This window comes from Peromyscus leucopus, chromosome 8b (genome assembly GCF_004664715.2).
Source record: "Peromyscus leucopus breed LL Stock chromosome 8b, UCI_PerLeu_2.1, whole genome shotgun sequence".
In the NCBI taxonomy this organism is placed as follows: Eukaryota; Metazoa; Chordata; class Mammalia; order Rodentia; family Cricetidae; genus Peromyscus; species Peromyscus leucopus.
Genome location: NC_051086.1, coordinates 7,737,501 through 7,757,265, shown reverse-complemented (window position 1 = coordinate 7,757,265; position 19,765 = coordinate 7,737,501). Strand labels below are relative to the sequence as shown.

Sequence of the window (19,765 nt, the reverse complement as noted above, 5' to 3'; positions counted from 1 at the left end):
CGGCGACGCCTTCTGGTTCCGGTTCCGGCAGGCGCGGGCGCACAACTCCGAGAGTTAGAGCGTTGCGAGATGCCTCTGCACAAGTACCCTGTGTACCTGTGGCAGAAGCTGCGGCTGCGGCAAGGCATCTACGCGCGTTTGCCCGCCCACTTCTTGCGCTCGCTGGAAGAAGAACGAACGCCGAGCCCGGTACACTACAAACCTCACGGGGTCAAATTCAAGATCAACCCCAAGAACGGGCAGCGCGAGCGCGTTGAGGATGTACCCATTCCAATTTACTACCCTCCAGAGTCCCAGCAGGGGCTCTGGGGTGGAGAGGGCCTGATTTTGGGCTACAGATATGCCAACAACGACAAGGTGGGTGCGGGCCATCTCGGCGGTTCTGCATGCTCTATTGGGCAGGCTCTGCTCTGGGCGCCGCGGACCGACTGCGTGGTTGACACAAGCGTTCGGTTTACGAAGTATGCTAACAAGTGGAGCAGCGAGGATCTGGAAAACTCCAATGGCAAAGTCTAGTGGGGTCCTGGTCAGGTAGTCATCAAAAGTAAGAATGAAGTGGGGCTGTGATGGAGCAGGGTGATAGAGTGCTTTCCTAGCTTATTTAAGATCTTGGGTTCAAATCCCTAGCACCACAGAGAAAAGAAAGGAAGGATAGATTTGAGGCTCGTGCTGAAGAGGAGGGAGAGGTGAAATCTGGTTGTCACCTGCCAGTTTCTATAAGCCTTTGCCTAATTCTTGTGACAGGACCTTTGCTCCTCCCACATAAAACTGATAAAGGCTGAGATGACGCTTGGATTCAGGCAGCTTCCAAGGTGCAGAGCCTGGAATCGATCATTCTGGTGGAACGCTGCTCCTAGCCAAGCGTTGTGGGAGGAGAGTGTTTCAGGCCTTCCAGGATGCCACTCTCTTGCCTGTGGCTGCTGGGTTTCAGTTGTACCAGCATCTGGAACACATGCCGGCAACATGAGGGCTAGCCTGAGAGAAGCAGACACCTCTGTGGGCATCCAGGTCCAGCGTCCGTGGAGCCTCTGAGGAAGGAAGAGGGCAAACCTCACATAGCCCAGCTCTCAGGAAGATGCTTTGGGGGCCACTTGATCTGTAGGGACATACCCCAGCAGTCAACAGGTCTCTCTTGCACACTCAGCTCTCGGCGAGAGTGAAGAAGGTGTGGAGGCCTCAGCTGTTTACTCGGGAGCTTTACAGTGAAATCCTGGACAAGAAGTTCACTGTGACTGTGACCATGAGGACCCTGGATCTCATTGATGAGGCCTACGGGTTTGACTTCTATATTCTCAAGGCAAGCAGGGGTTAGTGCACTACAGGGTCTTGTCAATCAAGGGAGGTGCAAAACAGCTCTTCATGGGGCGGGGGTGGGAGGGGTGGGGGGAGGCAGTATGTAACACCCAGGGTAGCCATTACAAGGCTTAGCAAAACACAGTGGGACTGAGTGCTCTTTGGTCCAGCCCCAGTGGAAGCTTTTTGCCTTCAGGAGGGTCACTTGTCGTAGCCACTGATTACCCTTCCCTTGGGCTTGACCCACATAGACTTGTATGCTGGTGCTGATCCCAATGCCTGGTCTGCTCTGGTCTCGAATAGGGGTACCAGTTGAAGAGGAACCTACAGGGTCAGCTGAGGGGGTGGGTGGGACCCTGCTGTGGCACCCGGCCCTATGTGAATCTTCTGCCAGACCCCAAAGGAAGACCTGTGTTCCAAGTTTGGCATGGACCTGAAGCGAGGGATGCTTCTGAGGCTTGCTCGCCAGGACCCCCAGCTGCATCCTGATGACCCTGAACGGAGAGCAGCCATCTATGACAAGTACAAGGTGAGAGTTTTCCCCATCCCGCTTGCTGCTGGAGGCTTCTGGCCTGGTCCTGTACCTCACCGAGGCTTTCTGCTGCTTGCTCAGAGTTTTGTCATCCCGGAGGCCGAGGCTGAGTGGGTTGGCCTGACGCTGGAGGAGGCTGTGGAGAAACAGAGACTTCTGGAGGAAAAGGTGAGCACCTGTGAACTGGCCACTGAGGTTGAGTAACGGGGGGCTGCTTTGGAGAGAGACGAGCATTTGGGGACTGCCACACCTAAATACTGCTATACATTTGGTTCCTGCCACTTTGAAGATGCATGGCATTTTTCCTCTCTTGAGGTCCTTCCCTCTTCCCCTGAATGCTTAGGGACCTTTGGCACTAGGTGTTTACTTGGCCACCCAGCATCCCCTAGGATCTTTCTTTTGTGTCTGTGTCCCAGAATAGTCTAGAGCCTGTAGTGGCCGCCAGTATAGGGAAGCCAGAGGAAGGCGTTGTGACTCTTGGTGTCCAAGAGAAAACAATCCTGTTCTGGTGGGTAGGTTCTGCCCTCCGGGATGCCAAGCAGTCTTTTTTTGTTTTTGTTTTGTTTTTGTTTTTCCAAGACTGGGTTTCTCTGTGTAGCCCTGGCTGTCCTGGAACGTAGTCTTATGTGAGTCTGCCCATCCCTGGCTCTTCCAAACCCCGTTTTCTCTCCATGTTTAGCTAGAAACAGCTGGCTACCACCCTCCCTAGAGCTCCATCTCTGGGCTACATTGAGCCTTACCATGACCTCTCCCCTTCAGGACCCTGTACCCCTGTTCAAGGTCTACGTAGAGGAGCTGGTCCAGCGGCTTCAGGAGCAGGCTCTGTCCAGCCCAGCAGTGGTGCAGAAGAGAGCTGGTGACCGCGCCTGACCACCGGGCTCAGCCTCCCCTGTGGGCTTTTAGCACTGTGGACACAGTTGGGGTGGGCACAAGGACACCTGTGGGCAGTGGGCCAACCCTGCTTTGTGTGTGCTGACCACACAGCTCCTGTCGTAGACTTTTCAGAGAACCTTTCTGTGCCAGGACTCTTGGAGGTCTGGAGCAGAGCAGATGCCTGTCCAAGCTGGTCAAGTACTTACAGCATTATAGTTCTTGGGCTGGAATAAGTAAAGTCCGAGGCAGTCTGAGCCACAGTAAAGTGTACTGGTTTGCCTGGGAGTCTGCAATCCTTCTGCGTGTTCTTGGCCTGGTCATTCCCCTGTCACAGAAACCCAGGTGAACGATTTGCACTGTCCAGCTGTAGCCGCCGGCCCTGCTGAGCTGTGGAGGCTGATGTCCCCTTTGTTACTTAACTTCCTTAGAGAAGAGGTCCCTCATGGTTGAGGCATCAAGGGTACAGCAAGATGGAGCATCTTCTCTGCCAGTGTACATTCCTGTTTGTTGTGGAATGTTCTCCAGGGCAGAGGAAGGGAGCCTGGGGCCTGGCTCAGGTCTGTGTAGTATGCCCTGCGGGGCTAAAGCAGAAAAGCTTCCTGAGTCTAGGGCTTCTATCAGCATCTGCCCTGCGATGGGGCCACACGGACTTAAAGGCCATGACTTCAGCACCCCCATCCCTAACTGCTCCCCTCTGCCTTGTGGTTAGGGCCTTGGGGCCTCTTTTGCCCCGAGAGCTAGTGTCTCCGAGGCATCAGCACTGAAACCGATTCCTCTCTCTGGAGAGGACAGGGAGCGTCTCCCTAGCTGTGTGTGGAGGAAGATGAGGTGGTAGTGGGAGCTGAGTTCCCAGAGCCCCACACCTGGCTGGTGTAAAAGGGAACATTAGCTACCTGCTTGACTGGGAACTGGCCTGGCCACAGAGTGTAGGACAGTGGGGTCCTCTGAGGGGGAGCCATAGGAGTGCGCATGCTTGGTTGTGTTTATGATGGCCAATCCCAAGCTGCACAGAGCCATTCTGCCAGCGTGGCAGGGCTCACCCAGATCCCTGAGGATGGGGGCTTGCCTCGGGTGTTCCTCAGGCCTCTCTGTCTGGTCTGGCCTCTCTGCCCCTGCAGGGCATGCGCTGCTCCCGCACTGTGTATAGTTCTTAGGTTCACAATTTTAAATGACTTCTATTCAGTGTGCATGTGTGCTTGCACGTGCCGTGGCATCCGTGTGGAGGTCAGGGGACAACTTGTGGGAGCTGATTCTTTTCCTCTTACCACGTAGGGTCCAGGGATCAAAGTCAGGACAGTAAGCTTAATGGCAAGTGTCTTGACTGGCTCAGCCATCTCGATGACTGTAATTTAAAAAATTTTTTACCAGCCGGGCAGTGGTGGCGCATGCTTTTAATCCCAGCACTTGGGAGGCAGTGGCAGGCGGATCTCTGAGTTCAAGGCCAGCCTGGTCTACAGATCTAGTTCCAGGACAGCCAGGGCTACACAGAGAAACCCTGTCTCAAAAAAATAAATAAATAAATAAATAAATAAATAAATAAATAAATAAATAAATAAATAATTTTTTTTTTTTTAACCTAAAGCAAACAATACTCGGTCATCTATTGCCTTGGTGGACTCACAAGGCTTTGCCTAGTAGTTTAAATCATAGGGTTCCCACATTACTGGCTTTAAATTCGAGTCTTAAATTTAAACCAATCTCTTCCAGGTAGATCCTCGGACCTTATTGGGATGTGTAATAGTTATCCTGACTGTCTGGCTTGGTTCAGCTAGCTACCTGTTTGATTATCTCCTTTCTCACTGCCAAGGCGTGGGTCAAGCAGGACCTGTGCAGAGGTTTTTGTTGTTGTTGTTGCTTATTCTTTTGGAGATGAGGTCCCACTACATAGCCTCGGCTGGCCTTAACCTCCAGATCCTCATGTCCTGTCTCTCCCAAGGTCTGGGATTATAAATGTACACCCTTAGGCTTGGCTAGGTCCTGTAGGATTTCTTGTGTCAGTTTCTTGGGGCCTCAAGAGACCTGTGGCTGCCTGGAGGGTTACAGTCAGAACAGGGCAGGTTGTGGTTCTGGACCAGGGATTGAGGGTTACTGAGAAATTGCTCAGGGTGGCCATTGGTGTGGCTGCCAGTGACAGGTGCTGAGAATGGCCTGAGCAAGTCACTGCTAGTCACTACTGCTGAAATCTGAGGTGGCTTCATTTTCCAGTAGAAGGCCAGGCAGAACTGAGGTATACTCTGGTGTGGCCCTGGCCTCGGTTCACAGAATAGCCCCGTTCTAGTGGAATGTGGTATTTGGTTCTTTGTTCCATCTTCACAAATACAATTTGTTTTTTGTTTTTCGTTTTGGTTTTGGTTTTTTGTTTTTGTTTTGAGACAGGGTCTCACTTTAGCCCAGGAAGGCTTTGAACTTGAGGCAAGCTTAATGCCTCACCCTCTTGAGTTTTGGGATTATAGATGTTAGATGTGAGCCACACCCAACTTCAGAAACATTTTGAGTCAGGAAACTGTGATATTCCATAGTAAATGATTAGCTTATCTCCTCCCCCAGTAAAATGACTCAGGTCAGAGGTAGATCCCAAACAGACCATCCATACACTGTGCTGTCTTCTGGGTATGGTGAGGGGGTCCCAGCTTACAGAGTGGGGGTGGGGTAACACTGAGTGTCTCTGCTCACGCATGCATGCACATACACACTGAGGCAAGCCTGTGTTAATAATCCACACCACACAAGGCATAGGAACTGAGGTGCAAGCTGTGGGCACCTGTCTGGGACATCACTCTCTGCCTGTTTCCTTGCCTGCCGTGAGTCCTAAGCCTCAGTCCACTTCAGCTGCCTTAGCCAGCCTCCCTAGTTCTTTCTGGGCCCCGTGAACCAACCTGTCCATCTGCTGTGTGTCTCAGAGCCTGCACTGGGGGTGTGTACTAAGATCAACCTGCAGAAGGCAGAAAGAACTCCCCGTTTTATGACATTGGTCTGAGGTCAGCCTTAATGTCAGAAGGACTGTCGCCGGCTGTGGTGACAAGGGTGGCAGGCTGTGTCGTTGCTGCTGTGATTCCTCATGGCTGCTCTTCCTGCACACTGGGGCTGGGCAGTGGAGACCTGAGAAGCTGTGACTTCATCATTCCATTTAGAAGTGAGACCAAGGCCCGAACGGGTCTCTGCCACTCACAGGGGAGGTGACATGAGATGGCTTGTAGGCCCAGCCCAGAGCTCTACCTGACTTGTCTGAGAGGCTCACCTATATGCTGAATCCTAAATATAGAGGTATTTAGGGAGGTAGGGTGGGTGGGCAGGCCCTGAGGGGTTGCGCAGGCACCTTTGATCCTGTTCTGAGCTCAGGGAGCCACTAGAGGTCAGCTCTCAGCTCACCCCTCCCTGCACCTGGCAGTCTACCTGCCCTGGTCTGTGCTAACTCCGTGGGGTCCTGGCAGTTTGAACCCTTCCTGCTAACAGAGGTCACCCAGGTCTTCTGTCCATTCTGAGCCATCCTAAGCTGGACCCCTGGGCTGGAAGAGCTCAGCCAGCCGGAGGAGCTCCACGTCCCATCCCCCCTCCAGCTCTCCGGCTACAGCTCACTCCAACCTCTCTAAGTTCACACTGTGCTCTAGAATGGCCCAGGCTGCCATTCCCACCCATACCCTGCCCATGGATGAGACTTGTCCACTGGTGGTCTCCAACATGGTAAGGCGACCCTTCAAGTTGAGGTGCCGTCCTGTGTCAGCAGCTCGGGAGGCACTAGGCCTGGCTAGTGTGAAGCAGTTGAGCCATACTGGGACTGGTCACTGAGTCACCATTTCAAGCTCGAATCCCTGAGACCAGCCTGCTTATTCTCACCTGCTTCTTTGGATGTAAGGACCCCCGGAGCATGTTTCAGGTTCTCTTGGCTCTGTGGTCCCTCTCGTCTTGGCAAGGCACTCTTCATTGGCCACTTAGGTTCCTGGGACATGCCAGGCTCTGGCCTTCTCTAAGGACCTAGAGAATCATACCTGTTCCTGGAAGCCCTGAGGGTGCTTATCAAGACATTATGTCCAGCAGGTGTGCTCTGGTCTGGTCTTTGGAAGGGAGATGCTGTCTGGAACTCTCAGGCCTTTGCAGGGTTCTTGACCAGGCAGTGCTGTTCCCAGGGGCATTTGAACAGACTGGGCTGTTTCTGAATGTCACAGAACTGGGATGTTGGTGGCTTCAAGGTTGCTCAAAGGCCTGTAACCAGGAGGGGCAGTTCATGGAGAGATGACCCATCATACTCTTTTGCTGAGACTCCCTGTTCTTGGTGTATCCTGGAATGTCTTGCTGGGGACTAATGTTAGTTGGCTCTGAAGGTACAGTGTTTTCCAGAAGGCGCTGTACCCAGAGAAGGGTTCCAGAGTTTTGCCAAGTTGGGGACCCAAGTTTCACAGAGAACAGGGCCATACTCAGGGCCATGGGAGGTTCCTGGCATCGAGGACATTACAGTGAGAATGTAGAGTGCTTTGTGAGCAGAGACAATGTTGACGAACTTCCATCCGAGGTAGGCTGAAAGCTTGGCTCTTCTGGCTTGGGGTTGGGTGGGGTTTCTCCCTGTTCTTTCCCCCACTGCCCACCATTCCTCCCTACTCACTGTTTGTCACCAGTGTAGGCCTGGCCTTCAGCCCCTGGGGCAAGCCTGACCTGAAGTCCTTTTTTCAGCAGGGGCTCCAAAGATCATTATTTCTACCTTAGCCAGGAAATCAAGTAGGACATGTTACATCTCAGGAAAGGCCACGAGGTGGACAGAGACCCCCTCACATGGGACATGTATGAAACATACAACAAAAATGTCTAATAGCTAGTGTGGGGCTGGTTACTGTGTAGCCACTGCCAATGCCCCTCCGAAGGGACACTGGCATGGGGCCACGGGCAGCACTGCCTGCGCCCTCCGCAGATAGGAGTGGCTTGGGGGGTGGCGGTGTCTAAAGGGGCTGGTTGCCATGGCTACCATAGGGTTCTGAGGCCCGTCATCTGGTCCCTGCCTCAGCCAATAGGCGGCAGGAGCCAGAGCTGCAGCCTAGAGTCACGCTTCTGCCTCCCAGCCACACAGTGGCCAAGAGCAGGGACCCGCTTCCTGGAGTGGCTGAAAGTGCTCGGACGGACAGCCAAGCCCATCATGGCGGACAGCGGGACAGTGGGGCGCGATCAGGCACTTGGAGCCAGGCAGGTGAGGTAAGCCAGGCGGGTGGCCAGATGGGTGGAAGAATGGGTGGACAGGTGGATGTAGGTGGTCCTTGTAGCCCATTGTTCTTGTGGTTGTGGCCGTGCCCTCAGCCCACCCCACCCTCAGCACACACACACTCTCCCCGCTGAACCTTCACTTTGGATCCTCACCCCACATGGTCCGTAGAAGGGTCAAGGGAGGAGACAAAAGAAAGACTATGAACAGAATGGAGCCACACCACACCACCACGGGCACGAAAACCGCCTTGGTTGGTCTCTCATGTCAGATTCTACACAGAGGCGGCTTCAAAGACCCCCTGACTAGCCCAGGCCCTTGGTGTCCTGACCACCGTGCCTGGGCTCGGCGACAAGCTGCCTCAAGTCGGCACGGTTTAAGGAGCATTTTTTTTTTTTTTTTCAATAAGGGGGGAAAAAAGAAGCAACAGAGAAAAAAAAATGTCCACCTATAACAGGGGGAGCAGCCAGCCCAGATAGATCAGAAGCGCCAAATCCCATTACTCGGGACTTCAGAGCACAGCCCTGCACAGGCAGCTGCGATTAAGAGCTTGTCAATGGAGTCCCCTTCGGAGATCAAAGGGGCATGCCTGTGAGAGTGTGTGTGTGTGTGTGTGTGTGTGTGTACATGTGTGTGCATATGTGTGTGGGAGCACATGCTGTGGGATGACAGAGGAGGGGCCGTGTGCCACAGCACAGAAGAGCCTGGTGTATCACCTGCCTCCTGTGGCCACCCTCCATGTTGCTTCTGTCCTTGCTGCTATGTGTGACATGCGTGGATGCATTGGGGGCCAGGCTGGGCACAGGAGAGGGCTGGTCCCCAATACATCCTCCGGAAGGCAGTCCTGGCTAGATCTAGTTCCCATTTCTGGGCCACCTCCACCCTTTACTTGCATCCTGTCCCTTCCCCAGAGTCCACCCCGAGGAGCCTGTAGGAGCTGGGAAGGCATACTGGGCCATGGGCAACGCTGGGTGTGAGGATGGGCTGTGTCTGGGTATATAACTACTGCAACCAGGTCCCGCTGTCCATAGGCCATGAGCTCTCAGCTGGCCTGGTAAATGCATCCTGGGGGTTGAAAGCTGCTGTCGATGTGATTGGTAGGTTGTTAGGTAAACTCTGAGAAGCAAATCTTTTAATCCACTGTGGCTAATCCAGTGCACTTTTGTTTGCCAAGACAGATTCTGCAGCAACAAAGGGGCTGGAGGGACCCCAGCATACATAATCACATACTTAGAACTTGGCCGCGGCTGCCCACAGGGTTCCTAGGCAGCAGAGAGAGACATCTCAGGACAGCAGTGGAGAGGGTGGGGAGTTGGAGGAGGGGCCTACGTGGGTTGAAGGTGTGGGCCAGTAGCCTCCCTAGGTGACACCTTTTCACCTGTCAGGATGTGCCCTGGCCACCGGCTGGATGGGTGGCTGTCAGTCACTGGAACTGTGCAAGTTTGAGGGGGACAAACTTGAGCTGAGTCAGACAGAAGAAAACCCAGTACCCAATGCAGGGTGCAAGAGTGCCTGGGACACAGGGAGGCTTGTGAAGATGTAATGGGAAGCTCAGAGGGATGACACGTGACATGGGGAGGGAACAGAAGGAGGAAGGTGACGGGGCAGCCGGAGGGCAGGTGTGCCCAGTATAGGAAGAGGAAGTGGCCTGAGGCTGTGTGAGGAAGTATGAATGAACACCTGCAGAGTATCTTCAGGGCCTGGCACACTCACGAGGGAGAACATTACCTCGTCTGGGAAAATGATGCTGAGGTTAGGGAGCACCAGGCTCCTTCCTCTTTCTAAGATGTATACTAGGTCATAGCTGTGGACTTTCTCCAGCTGCCCAGTTTTGTCCATGCAGACTTGTGCATGGAGCACTGAGGGGTCCTCACTTTGTCAAGGACATTCTACTCAGACACAGCAGGTAATCAAGTCGCCAGAGTGACTGGTGTCAATTCCCTCTTGTTCCTGAAGTTCCCTGGTTGGGGGAGGTTTCGGGCTTGGTGGCAGGCTGCCTTCCCCTACTGGGTCCTAGGGCTGGGATATCAAGAAGAGCTAACTCAGACTTCCCACCGTCCATGCCTGACTGCTGACCTTAATCTACTTGCCTGTTACCTTGGTGTCTACATTCCCCCTTTCCCCAGATGCCCCCAGACAAGTCCTGAGGGCTAGAGCCCTTCAGAACAGCAGTGTGATGACACCCCTTTAAACAGTAGGGAGTCAGATCCCAATAGGATGTGGATAGTATCCTGGGAGGGGTTTACTTGTTGGGGTCCACTTGTGTGAAGAGCTGGCCCAGCACCACCTTCATGCCTGTTTACACTACTTTCCTGCCTTCCTGGTTCTTGACTCCTGGAAGCTGCCAGGGAAATGGTGTGCTGGGCCAGGTCTGCTGGATGGAGGACATGGCTGTGGGTACCTCTGGAGTCTTAACCCAGAGGGCACAAGCAGTGACCACATTGTCCATCTCTGAAGAGACCATGCTAGCAAGGCAGAGTAATTCATTCTCTACTCCTCTGGGGATGGGTGCTCCTTACCTGGGAGGGGAGGGCAGATATTCAGCTGACACAGCATTCTGAGCAGGAGCCATCAGAACCTTCCATTGCAGTGGTGGCTGGCATTTAACCCATTATTTAGTGTGTCAACAGTGGTTAACACTGAAGCCACGTCGAACCATATCATTTAGGACATTTGTGCTCCTGTTGGGCAAAATGCAAACAACAAGAGTAAGGCTACATGCTAGCTCAGAACTCTCATCACCCGGACTGATGCAAGGGGAGGAAGAACTTGGGGCCAGGAAAATGGCTCAGCAGGTAAAGGAGCTTGCTGCTGACACTGATGGCCAGAGTTCAATTCCCAGGACCCACATGTGGAAGAAGAAAACCCAAAGTTGCACTTTGACTTCTACCTATGGGCCCTGTCCATCTTATGCATACACACCATAAACAAACAAACAAACAAACAAACAAACATGTCAAGGGTCATGCCAGTGCTAAGGTACAGAGTTCAGGCCTCCTGAGGCCCTGGACTAGAATGAGCACGGGAGCACACAGCTAATGCTGCCCATGAGCAGTTGCATCCTCCAGGGGCTCCCTGGGCAATTATGTTGTTCCTATGGCTTATTATACATTGATGTCAACGGGAAGCTGGCAGCCACTGCAGAGTTGAGGCTTCCATGTGATTGTAATGGTAATGTGACTGTAGCACATCCATGAAGAATAAAGAATGAAGTAAAACTCCTGCTGGGCAACTGGCACCTTCACTCCTGTGTTTCTAGCACTGGGAAAGCTTGGCCAGGAGGATCACAGGTTCAAGGCCAGCCTGAGCTATACAGTGAAACTCCGTTTTGGACGGGATATGGGAGGAACCCTTTGATAATTCAGCTTCCTACCAGGGGCCTGTTTGATTCCTCTTCGATAGGCTCTTATTCCTCCTGCCTTCATAGACACGTTATGTGACACAAACATTAGCATCTGTATTTGTGGCTTTGTGGCTTTGGTCCTCATGGCTGTGTCTCAAACTCCTTGTCCTCCATTAGGCAGAGAGGCCCTGGCCACCCCACCTCTACCCTCAGGCTCCCAACCCCATTCTTAGAAATGGTGGGAAAAGAAGATGTGTGGGATGCGGCAGAGGCCGGGACTGGGCTTATGGCAGGAAAGCCGCTGGCCAACAGAGGGAGGGAACTGGGCCACCCAAGTTCTGAGTATTCTGAGCCACTTTGGGTATAGATGCCTTGTTCCGACCTGGAAACAAACCATTTAAGACCACAAGTCTTCACTCTCTCTACTGAGAACTCAGGTGCCACCCACCACTACCTGCCATACCTTTGCACTGGGTGGCGGGAGGGGGGACAACCAGCCAGAAACTAGCTGAGCCTGAAACTCCCCTCTTCCCCCAGAACTGGGGGTGGTCCCTTCTTGTCCTCTTCCTGAGCTGGGGCATGGACAGTGGCTGTTCATTTCTGTAGCTGGCCTTGTGCTGTGGATTTTCCTAGGTGTCCCACTGGGCCAGACCCTCTGAAACACACACATGCCGGGGTGCCGGATGACCGACTTGATCGCTTTTCATGAATGAACTTCCTCAGCCACAGGGACAAATAAAGGCTGCAAAAAACACTTATGTCAAAGTATTTTTATGTCCATATTGAAGAAAATGATTTCTGTTTATGAGTTTGTTTATTTTAAACCCTTTTGGTTCCTGGGAAGAAGCCCAAGCAAATGCCATGGAAGTCAAGCTGCTAGTGGCGATTCTGGGTGAAGCAAAGCGCGGCACTGCTGTTGTATTTTAAGGCCCCGTGCAGAGGAGGGTACCTGTCTCTCAGAAGCAAGGTTCCCAAGTGCTGTCCTTTCCCCTCACTGCAGGATTCCCCCAAGATCTCTATAATTTAGCCCTTGGTGGAGTTCCCTCCTCTGGTCTGCCCTCCCCGGGTTCCACCCCCTATTTGGATTCTTCCCCCATGGCCACCCCACAGCCCACCTTAGCAGGCTGTTGCATTTCCTCCAGGCTTCCTGATTCCCTTCCTGTCCCTGCAGGGCAGGGGCCCCGAGGAGCTGGAGGCCCGAGGGTCCTATTCTGGTCCCAGGGCTTGGGGATACCCACCACCGTGGGCTAGCAGGAGGATGGACGTGGACTTGATCCCGAGAGCCTGGCCTGGCCGCAGCAGCAGCTCTACAGAATCAAGGCAAGCGTTGGGGCCCCGGTTTGGGAGTGGGGAGGCACTCCAATGGCAAGGCTATCTATGCTCAATCAGTGCCCATAATTGTTTCTTCTAATGATATGAGGCTGAATGGTCTGGGACGGGCTGCAAGGGAGTTTCCAGTGTCCGGGGGCCTTGGGCCCTGGGACTGTTTTAATTGAGTATGTGTGAACATGAAACCTGCTGCTGGGATTTGAATGGGGCTATGTTAGCTTAGCAGTACCACATTGTCTATACCCCAGCTCCCTGCTGGGAGGTTGGGTGATGGGTCTAGGATGGGAAATGGTAGGCTAGGTCACCCTAGTAGCTATAGTTTAAGTGGCCCCTTCTCTACACATAGCAGCACTGAGCATCAGCACTGTGCTAAGTCCTCCCAGAGGCAGGTGGCAGGGTTAGGGTCACCTCAGGCAACTGGTCAGGAAGATGGTCTGTGGGTTCAGAAGTCCTAGGCAAATACAACTGCTTTTGCCTGGGATAAAGGATAAAGGGCCAGGCAACGAGGGTGAACAATGTCCAGGAGAAAGCATGGTGGTGGCATTAGTAACTGGGCAACTGCAGATGCAGGCAGGATAGGGTGGTATGGGGTGACAACAGACGGAGAGGTTCTGAAAGAATGTGGGTACTAGGAGTCCTCGGGCCAGGCTGAGCCCTGGGTGGGTGTGTGCTGAGCCTGGGTTGCAACCACTTGTCAGCAATGGACTGCCTGAGAGATGTGGGGGGCTATGCTGGAGCCCTGATCTACATGGTAGATGACATTCGAGAGGGCAGTAATTCCTTGTGTTCGAATCATTCTCCTTGGGGAGTGGCTGACAGAAGGTTGAGTCGTGAACAATGCCTTTCAATGTGCTGGGCATCTCCGTGCCTGATGCTGTTGTCTTTGTGTCCTGAAGCCTGTGGTGAGGCAACATGGATTTGGCCTGTTGGGCTTGCAGACTCAGGTCCGTAACCTCAGCGAGGGAAGTCTTGGAGACAGCATGTCTGTGTGTTTTGTGTGTGTGGAGGGCATCCGGATACCCAGAAACCTTCAGGACGGCGTCTGCGACCAGGCCTGTCAGTTCAGGCTTGGGCACTCTGTCCTCGGTGCACTGGTCCAGGGCTCGGTGATGGCAGTAGTTGTTGAGCGCGCCCGGGACCAAGTTTCCCAAGCCACCTTTCGGGACAAGCTGTAGTCACCGCCCCATTGGGCGTCCTCCCAGACTAAGTCCCAGCAGCGCTCCAAGCCCGCACCCCGCCTCTACCACAGCAAGACACTGCCTGGCTCCTGTTTCCGACTCGGACTACGGCTGCAGCTCCTCCTCCCAATCAAGATCCCGCCCCTTACTCGTCTTGTCCTCTGCTTCCCGCCCCGTGTTAGAAGCCCCGCCCCACACCGCGGCCCCGCCCACACACCGAGACTCCGCCCACACACCCTCTCCGCCCCACACCGCGGCCCCGCCCCCGCACTTCCGGGCGGCGCCGGCGGGGGCGCTCGGGCCTGGGCTTCAGCGCTCTGGGCTCGGGCTCCCGTCTCAGGGAAGCGCTTGCGGCCGTTGCGGCCGCCGCCGCAGGAGCCCGCTGGGGTCGGGCTGGAGCCTCTTTCCAGAGCGGGCTGGTGAGAGTGAGCAGCCGGGGCTGGCGGCGCTCTGCGGCCTGCCTCGCGCCTTCTCCGGGCCACGGGTTGCTGAGCCGCCGCGATGGGGGTCCCCCAGGGCCGCGCCCCCGCCGTGGCCCGCCCGCCGAGCCGCCGCTGAGCGCATGGGCCTCGCCGGGCCAGGAGCCAGGCCCCGGGCCGCGCCTCCACAGCCGCCGCGCGCTGGTGAGTAGTGGGAGCCGGCGGGCGCGCTCCTGTGGCGCGGAGGCCTGCTGCCCGGGGCTGCGGGAGTAGGCCGCGCTAGGCCGGCGGACCCGGACCCGGAAGAGAGGGGCGCGCGGGTTGCGGGCGGGAGGCGTGTCGGAACGCGGCCCGCGATGTGCGAGGTTGTGCACTGCGCGGGGAGACCAGAGCTCCAAGGGGAAGCTGAGCAGGAGAGATGCAGGCTCCGCAGTATGTGTAGAGGCGTGGGGGCTGCGAGGTATGCTAGGCATATGGGGTGAAGGGCTTTAGAGGCCGGTCTGCCAGGGAAGGGGTGGTAGTAGGGCATGGGGAAGGTAAAGGCCTATGTGAACAGGACGAGGGAGTAAGGAAGTCCAAGGATTCTAAGAGTGATCCTCAGTTGGATGTGTGTCTGCTGAGTGTGGTGTGCTTGCAGTTGTTCATGGGTCTGGGGCACATTTAGGATGTGGGTGAGTTGGTGCTGAGGAGGTGCTGGTGCTAGACTGTGTGTGTCCTCCGAGCGAGATGAGTGAGTGTGTGTGTGTGTGTGTGTGTGTGTGTGTGTGTGTCTCCGTCCTCCCTTTGCGTCATCCCCCAACCGCTGCGAAAAAGTAAAGGAAAGTAGGGATGAGTAAGAGCAAGGAGGGCACTCTGTGACTATGCTGTGGTTTGGCTTGCCAGATACCCGGTTGTCCAGGTGTCCATTTCTTGTCCGGTTGATGCCTTACTTACCCACCTCCCAAACCAAACCAAAACAATCCCCCAAAACCAAAACCCAGAGCTGCACATTTTTAGTTGGCCATGAAGACAATAGAGAGAAAAGAAATCCACCAGCCTTGAGTTTTTCTCAACTCATCTGCAGGGTAATTCTAAGGGTTCTCATTATGTGTGCGCTCCTCCCTTTACTCTCACATGTTCCCTTTACTCAGACTGTTGGAGAACATGGAGTCTAACTTCACCTGAGAGAGCAGTACTAGCTGGTTTCAGTTTTAGTACTTCACTTCAGCGATGAAAAAGTGTATGAAGCACAGGGATTTTGTTTGATTTTTCAGCAGGTGTTGACTTGTCCTACATCTTTCAGAGAAACAAAGTGGGTTATATTGGCTGTTAAAACTTTATGTGATGGGGGACTGTAATGGGTATGAAATGATAGTCCTGACCTTTCAAGAATTTAATCAATGGATAGTTGGTAAAATGCTAGTCATGTTATTGCTTCCACATTCAATCTAAATCATAAGTTTGGAAGTTATGCTTGAGTATAATAAATACATACACACATACCCAGGGCTGTTTGTTTTGACAGTGTCAAAGGGAATTTTAAATATATCAGACTTACATATTACCTTAATGGAGTCACTTTATAGGTGGTAGTTATAGATTTGAGGCCAGATTTGGTGCTATGGGCATTGGACCCTTACTGAATTTTCATAGCCACTTTATGTGTGGTATTTCTGTGTGTGCCTTAAATGCTAGGTATCTTCTGTGAGAGCCCAGGGATTATTGGAAATTGGACTGTTTCAGTGTTAGTTGTGGGAATATTCATGTACTTCCAGGGACAGGTGGCCAGGGATGCAGCCCTTTTTCCTGTGGTGATATCCTAGATAAGAGCATGGTAGACATGATGGCCTGGTGTGCTGCTTCAGACATCCAAGGTCCTTACTTCATGGAGACAGAGCTCCCAGAAAGTGACTGAGGTTAAAGAGGTGTGGGGAAGTCTATGAGCAGCAGGAGACCACAGTCACAGAGGCTGTGACCTTAAGAAACAGGCTGGTCCTGCTGAGGCTGAGATTATAACCTACCTAAGAAGTCATTAGTTGCAGAAATGTCATAATTGTGACCCACCTTTTATTTGTACATGCCTCTTCCTTCTAGCCATTAGTAATCTAGCCATCAGCATTGTGAGCAGGTAGTGTGTATTGTGTGAGAATGAGCATGGGATGGATTTCATGGAAGCCAGAGAAGCACTGTAGAGTGGTGACCAGGGAGAGCCACTCCCTTATTTTTGGTTGTAGATGTACATTGTGTGTTTTTGTTTTGTGACAGGGTTCCTTGTAGCCCAGACTGGTCTGCAACTCTTACGTAGCCAAGAATAACTTTGAATTCCTGATCTCCTGCCTCTCCCTTGGGTCAAAGATGTGCACTACCACTCTCAGTTTTATGCAGTATTGGGGATCTGGGGATGGAACCCAGGCCTTAATCTTGCTAAGGCAACACTACCATCTGAGCTGCATCCCCAGCCCATGACCTTGAATTCTTGATCAAGGTCTTGAACTCTTCCTCACCTTCAAGTGCTGGGATTACCGATCTGTGCCAGTACACTGGCTTTATTTATTTATTGAGACAGGTTCTCATTTTGTAACCTAGGCTAGCTTTGATACCAGATGATCCTTCTGCCTCAGCTTCCTGAGTGCTGGGATTACAGGCATGAACCACCATGCCTGGCTTTTGTTTTAAGGATTTATTTTGTGCCCTGTGGCTTGTTTAGTGTTCTAGACATCCGACTCTGTCATATTCCTCTCTCCAGCTCTCTGTGGGTCCATTTGGGACAAGGCAGGCTGTGTTGCTATCTCCTTTGAATAAGTTGAGAGGCATTGCTAGAGCTCAGGGACTCTGTAAGTTCCCATGGGATGTAACAGAAAGGACCAAAGATCATAGCAGAGGTTCCTATCCAAATATAAACTGGTTTGGTTCCTTTTGCGCATCATACACAGCAACAAAAACTGTAATTCCCTAATCTCTAAGAGTGTAGGTGGTATGGTTTTTATCTGGTAGAGCTAAACCATATTTCCTGTAAGCTTCTTTAGCTAAAAAGCTAAAGTAGTTGTAATTCACTTTTTTCCGTACCTTTTCTGCCTAAGTTCCTAGTCACCATTTGCTATCAGTAAGGGAATCTCCTTCTAAGAGAGAAATTAGCAGCCAAGCACAACTTTCTGGATCTCTGAGGTTGTCTGTGTTGATGATGCACAGATGCCTCTGCATGTGGACTGTGTCTTTCCATTACTGGTCCATGGTATGGAAGGTGTCCCATCAGTTGATCTCTTAGCTGTTGAGAGCTGGAAGGACATCTTGCTATGTGGTTGCTCATGTTAAGAGGCATGTCAAGTATGAGAAGTGATAGAGCAGACAGGTAATACAGAGACTGTTATACTTGAATATGCCCATCCACCTGAGGATCTGTAGTGTGCCTCTTTGTTTCTGAATCTCACAAGGGCAAGTTGAGATAATTGTCTTCATGTGTGAGAGACCAGCTCACTGATGCTGGCAAATGGGAACAGAGACACCTTTCCTTCTTCCAGCTTTCCTGTCCATCGGACAGTCATTTCTTTAGCCAGGATGGGTGATCTTTAGGCCTGACCACTGAAGACATCCCTTGAAGGAGAGATGCCCTCCATGATCCAGGCTTTCACGTAGTGTGAGAGGCATTGTAAAAATTTCCAGAAATTGTCTTAATGATAGAGCAAAACTTCTGGCCAAAATATGTCTCTGCTGGAAGTCTGCACTTAGTCTCTGCTCCAAGTGGGAGTGGGAGGGCATCACTGCACATCTCAAGAGAACCTCTGGTGTTTCCATGGACCACCTTTCCTAATCCTTGTCCTCTTAATGGTTTCAACAGGACAGATTGATTCCCTTGGGAGCTCTAAGTACTGAGGTATTAGGGTGCAGCGCTCATTGTTCACTGACGCAGAGTCCCAAAATGAATGTCCAGGAGCAGGGTTTCCCCTTGGACCTCGGAACAAGTTTCACCGAAGATGCCCCCCGGCCCCCAGTGCCTGGAGAAGAGGGAGAACTGGTATCTACTGATTCAAGGCCTGTCAACCACAATTACTGCTCTGGGAAAAGTGCCAGCACTAAAAGTGAGACCTCGACAGCTACCCCAAGACGTTCAGATCTGGATCTGGGATATGAGCCCGAGGGCAGTGCCTCCCCCACCCCACCATACTTGAGGTGGGCTGAGTCACTGCATTCCTTACTGGATGACCAAGATGGGATCAGCCTGTTCAGGACCTTCCTGAAGCAGGAGGGCTGTGCTGACCTGCTGGACTTCTGGTTTGCCTGCAGTGGCTTCAGGAAGCTTGAGCCCTGTGACTCAAATGAGGAGAAGAGGTTGAAGCTGGCAAGAGCCATCTACCGAAAGTACATCCTGGATAGCAATGGTATTGTGTCCAGACAAACTAAGCCAGCCACTAAGAGCTTCATAAAGGACTGTGTCATGAAGCAGCAGATCGATCCTGCCATGTTTGACCAGGCACAGACAGAAATCCAGTCCACCATGGAAGAGAATACCTACCCTTCCTTCCTTAAGTCTGACATTTATTTGGAATACACAAGGACAGGCTCAGAGAGTCCGAAGGTTTGCAGTGACCAGAGCTCAGGGTCTGGGACAGGGAAGGGCATGTCTGGATATCTGCCCACTTTGAATGAAGATGAAGAATGGAAATGTGACCAAGATGCAGATGAGGATGATGGCCGAGACTCGGTCCCCCCCAGCAGGCTCACCCAGAAGCTGCTATTGGAGACTGCTGCCCCGAGGGCCCCCTCAAGTAGACGGTACAGCGAAGGCAGAGAGCTCAGGTGAGTTCGGCACAAGGTGTCCATTTTCTATACACACCTCGGAGACCTGGCAAAGGAGCAAGGGAAAGGTGGTAACAGGTGGCCTTGTTTTCAACCCCAACTGAAATTTCTGCTGCTGCTGTTGTTGAATTACGGTTCTATTTCCTACTTAGATGCCTTCATACCTGTCATTAGAAACCTTTTTATATTTGCAGAATTGAAAATGCAGTGAACAAGACTTGCTAGGTGTAATCCCACCTACTTGGGAAACTGAGGCAGGAGGATCAAAAATTGTATGTCAGTCTGGGCAACTTTTAAAGACTCAAAATGAAAGGGTGTGGAGGCTTATCAGAGTTCCTTCATAGCATGCTGGAAACCCTCCTTTAGTTCTCTCCTTAGTAACACATGTACTACTAAGCATAGGGCTTGGTGAATTATTAGAAGCATGGAGATTCTTAGAAGTCATACTGTTCAAACTTGACCCTTGAGCACAAAATTCATGTCTTGTTGCATAGAAGGACCTGATCGAAGACAGGGACCCTAACCATTAATAGTGGAAGGGAAATACATTCAAATGCATAGAAAATTTTAATTGCTCTCTTTTTAACTTTGAACTTATTTATTTTATTTTATGTGTATGAGTGTTATATCTATGTATGTATACCATATGTGTGCCTGGTGCCCACAGAAGTCAGAAGAGGGCTTCAGATTCCTTGAGACTGGCATTAACAGACACTTGCAAGCCAGGATGTGGGTACTGGGATTCAAACCCAGGCCCTCTAGGAGAGCAACAAGTGCTCTTAACTGCTAACCCATCTCTCCAAATCCCACTTTCCCACACCTTGCTATTTTAATCAATCT

The 19,765-nt window shown here is 52.3% G+C and overlaps 2 protein-coding genes across 3 annotated transcripts in view; both read left to right on the top strand.

The window, feature by feature from the left end:
- The first annotated feature begins 5 nt into the window (after window positions 1-5).
- Window positions 6-2,983, top strand: Mrpl28 (mitochondrial ribosomal protein L28). Its single transcript, XM_028893359.2, has 5 exons — window positions 6-357; window positions 1,145-1,297; window positions 1,688-1,822; window positions 1,907-1,993; window positions 2,585-2,983. Exons 1-5 carry the CDS (start codon window positions 70-72, stop codon window positions 2,693-2,695), a joined length of 774 nt encoding a protein of 257 aa, XP_028749192.1. The 5' UTR covers window positions 6-69; the 3' UTR covers window positions 2,696-2,983.
- Window positions 2,984-14,005: 11,022 nt separating this feature from the next.
- Window positions 14,006-19,765, top strand: part of Axin1 (axin 1) — a 58,722-nt gene continuing 52,962 nt past the window's right edge. Inside the window, exons 1-2 of one of the 2 annotated variants that reach the window (XM_028893317.2) lie at window positions 14,006-14,356; window positions 17,967-18,925. In XM_028893317.2, coding sequence (XP_028749150.1) covers window positions 18,048-18,925 — 878 coding nt within the window. In that variant the 5' untranslated portion in view covers window positions 14,006-14,356; window positions 17,967-18,047. The remainder of the gene's footprint in view (window positions 14,357-17,966; window positions 18,926-19,765) is intronic. The other variant, XM_028893319.1, reaches the window with a different exon arrangement.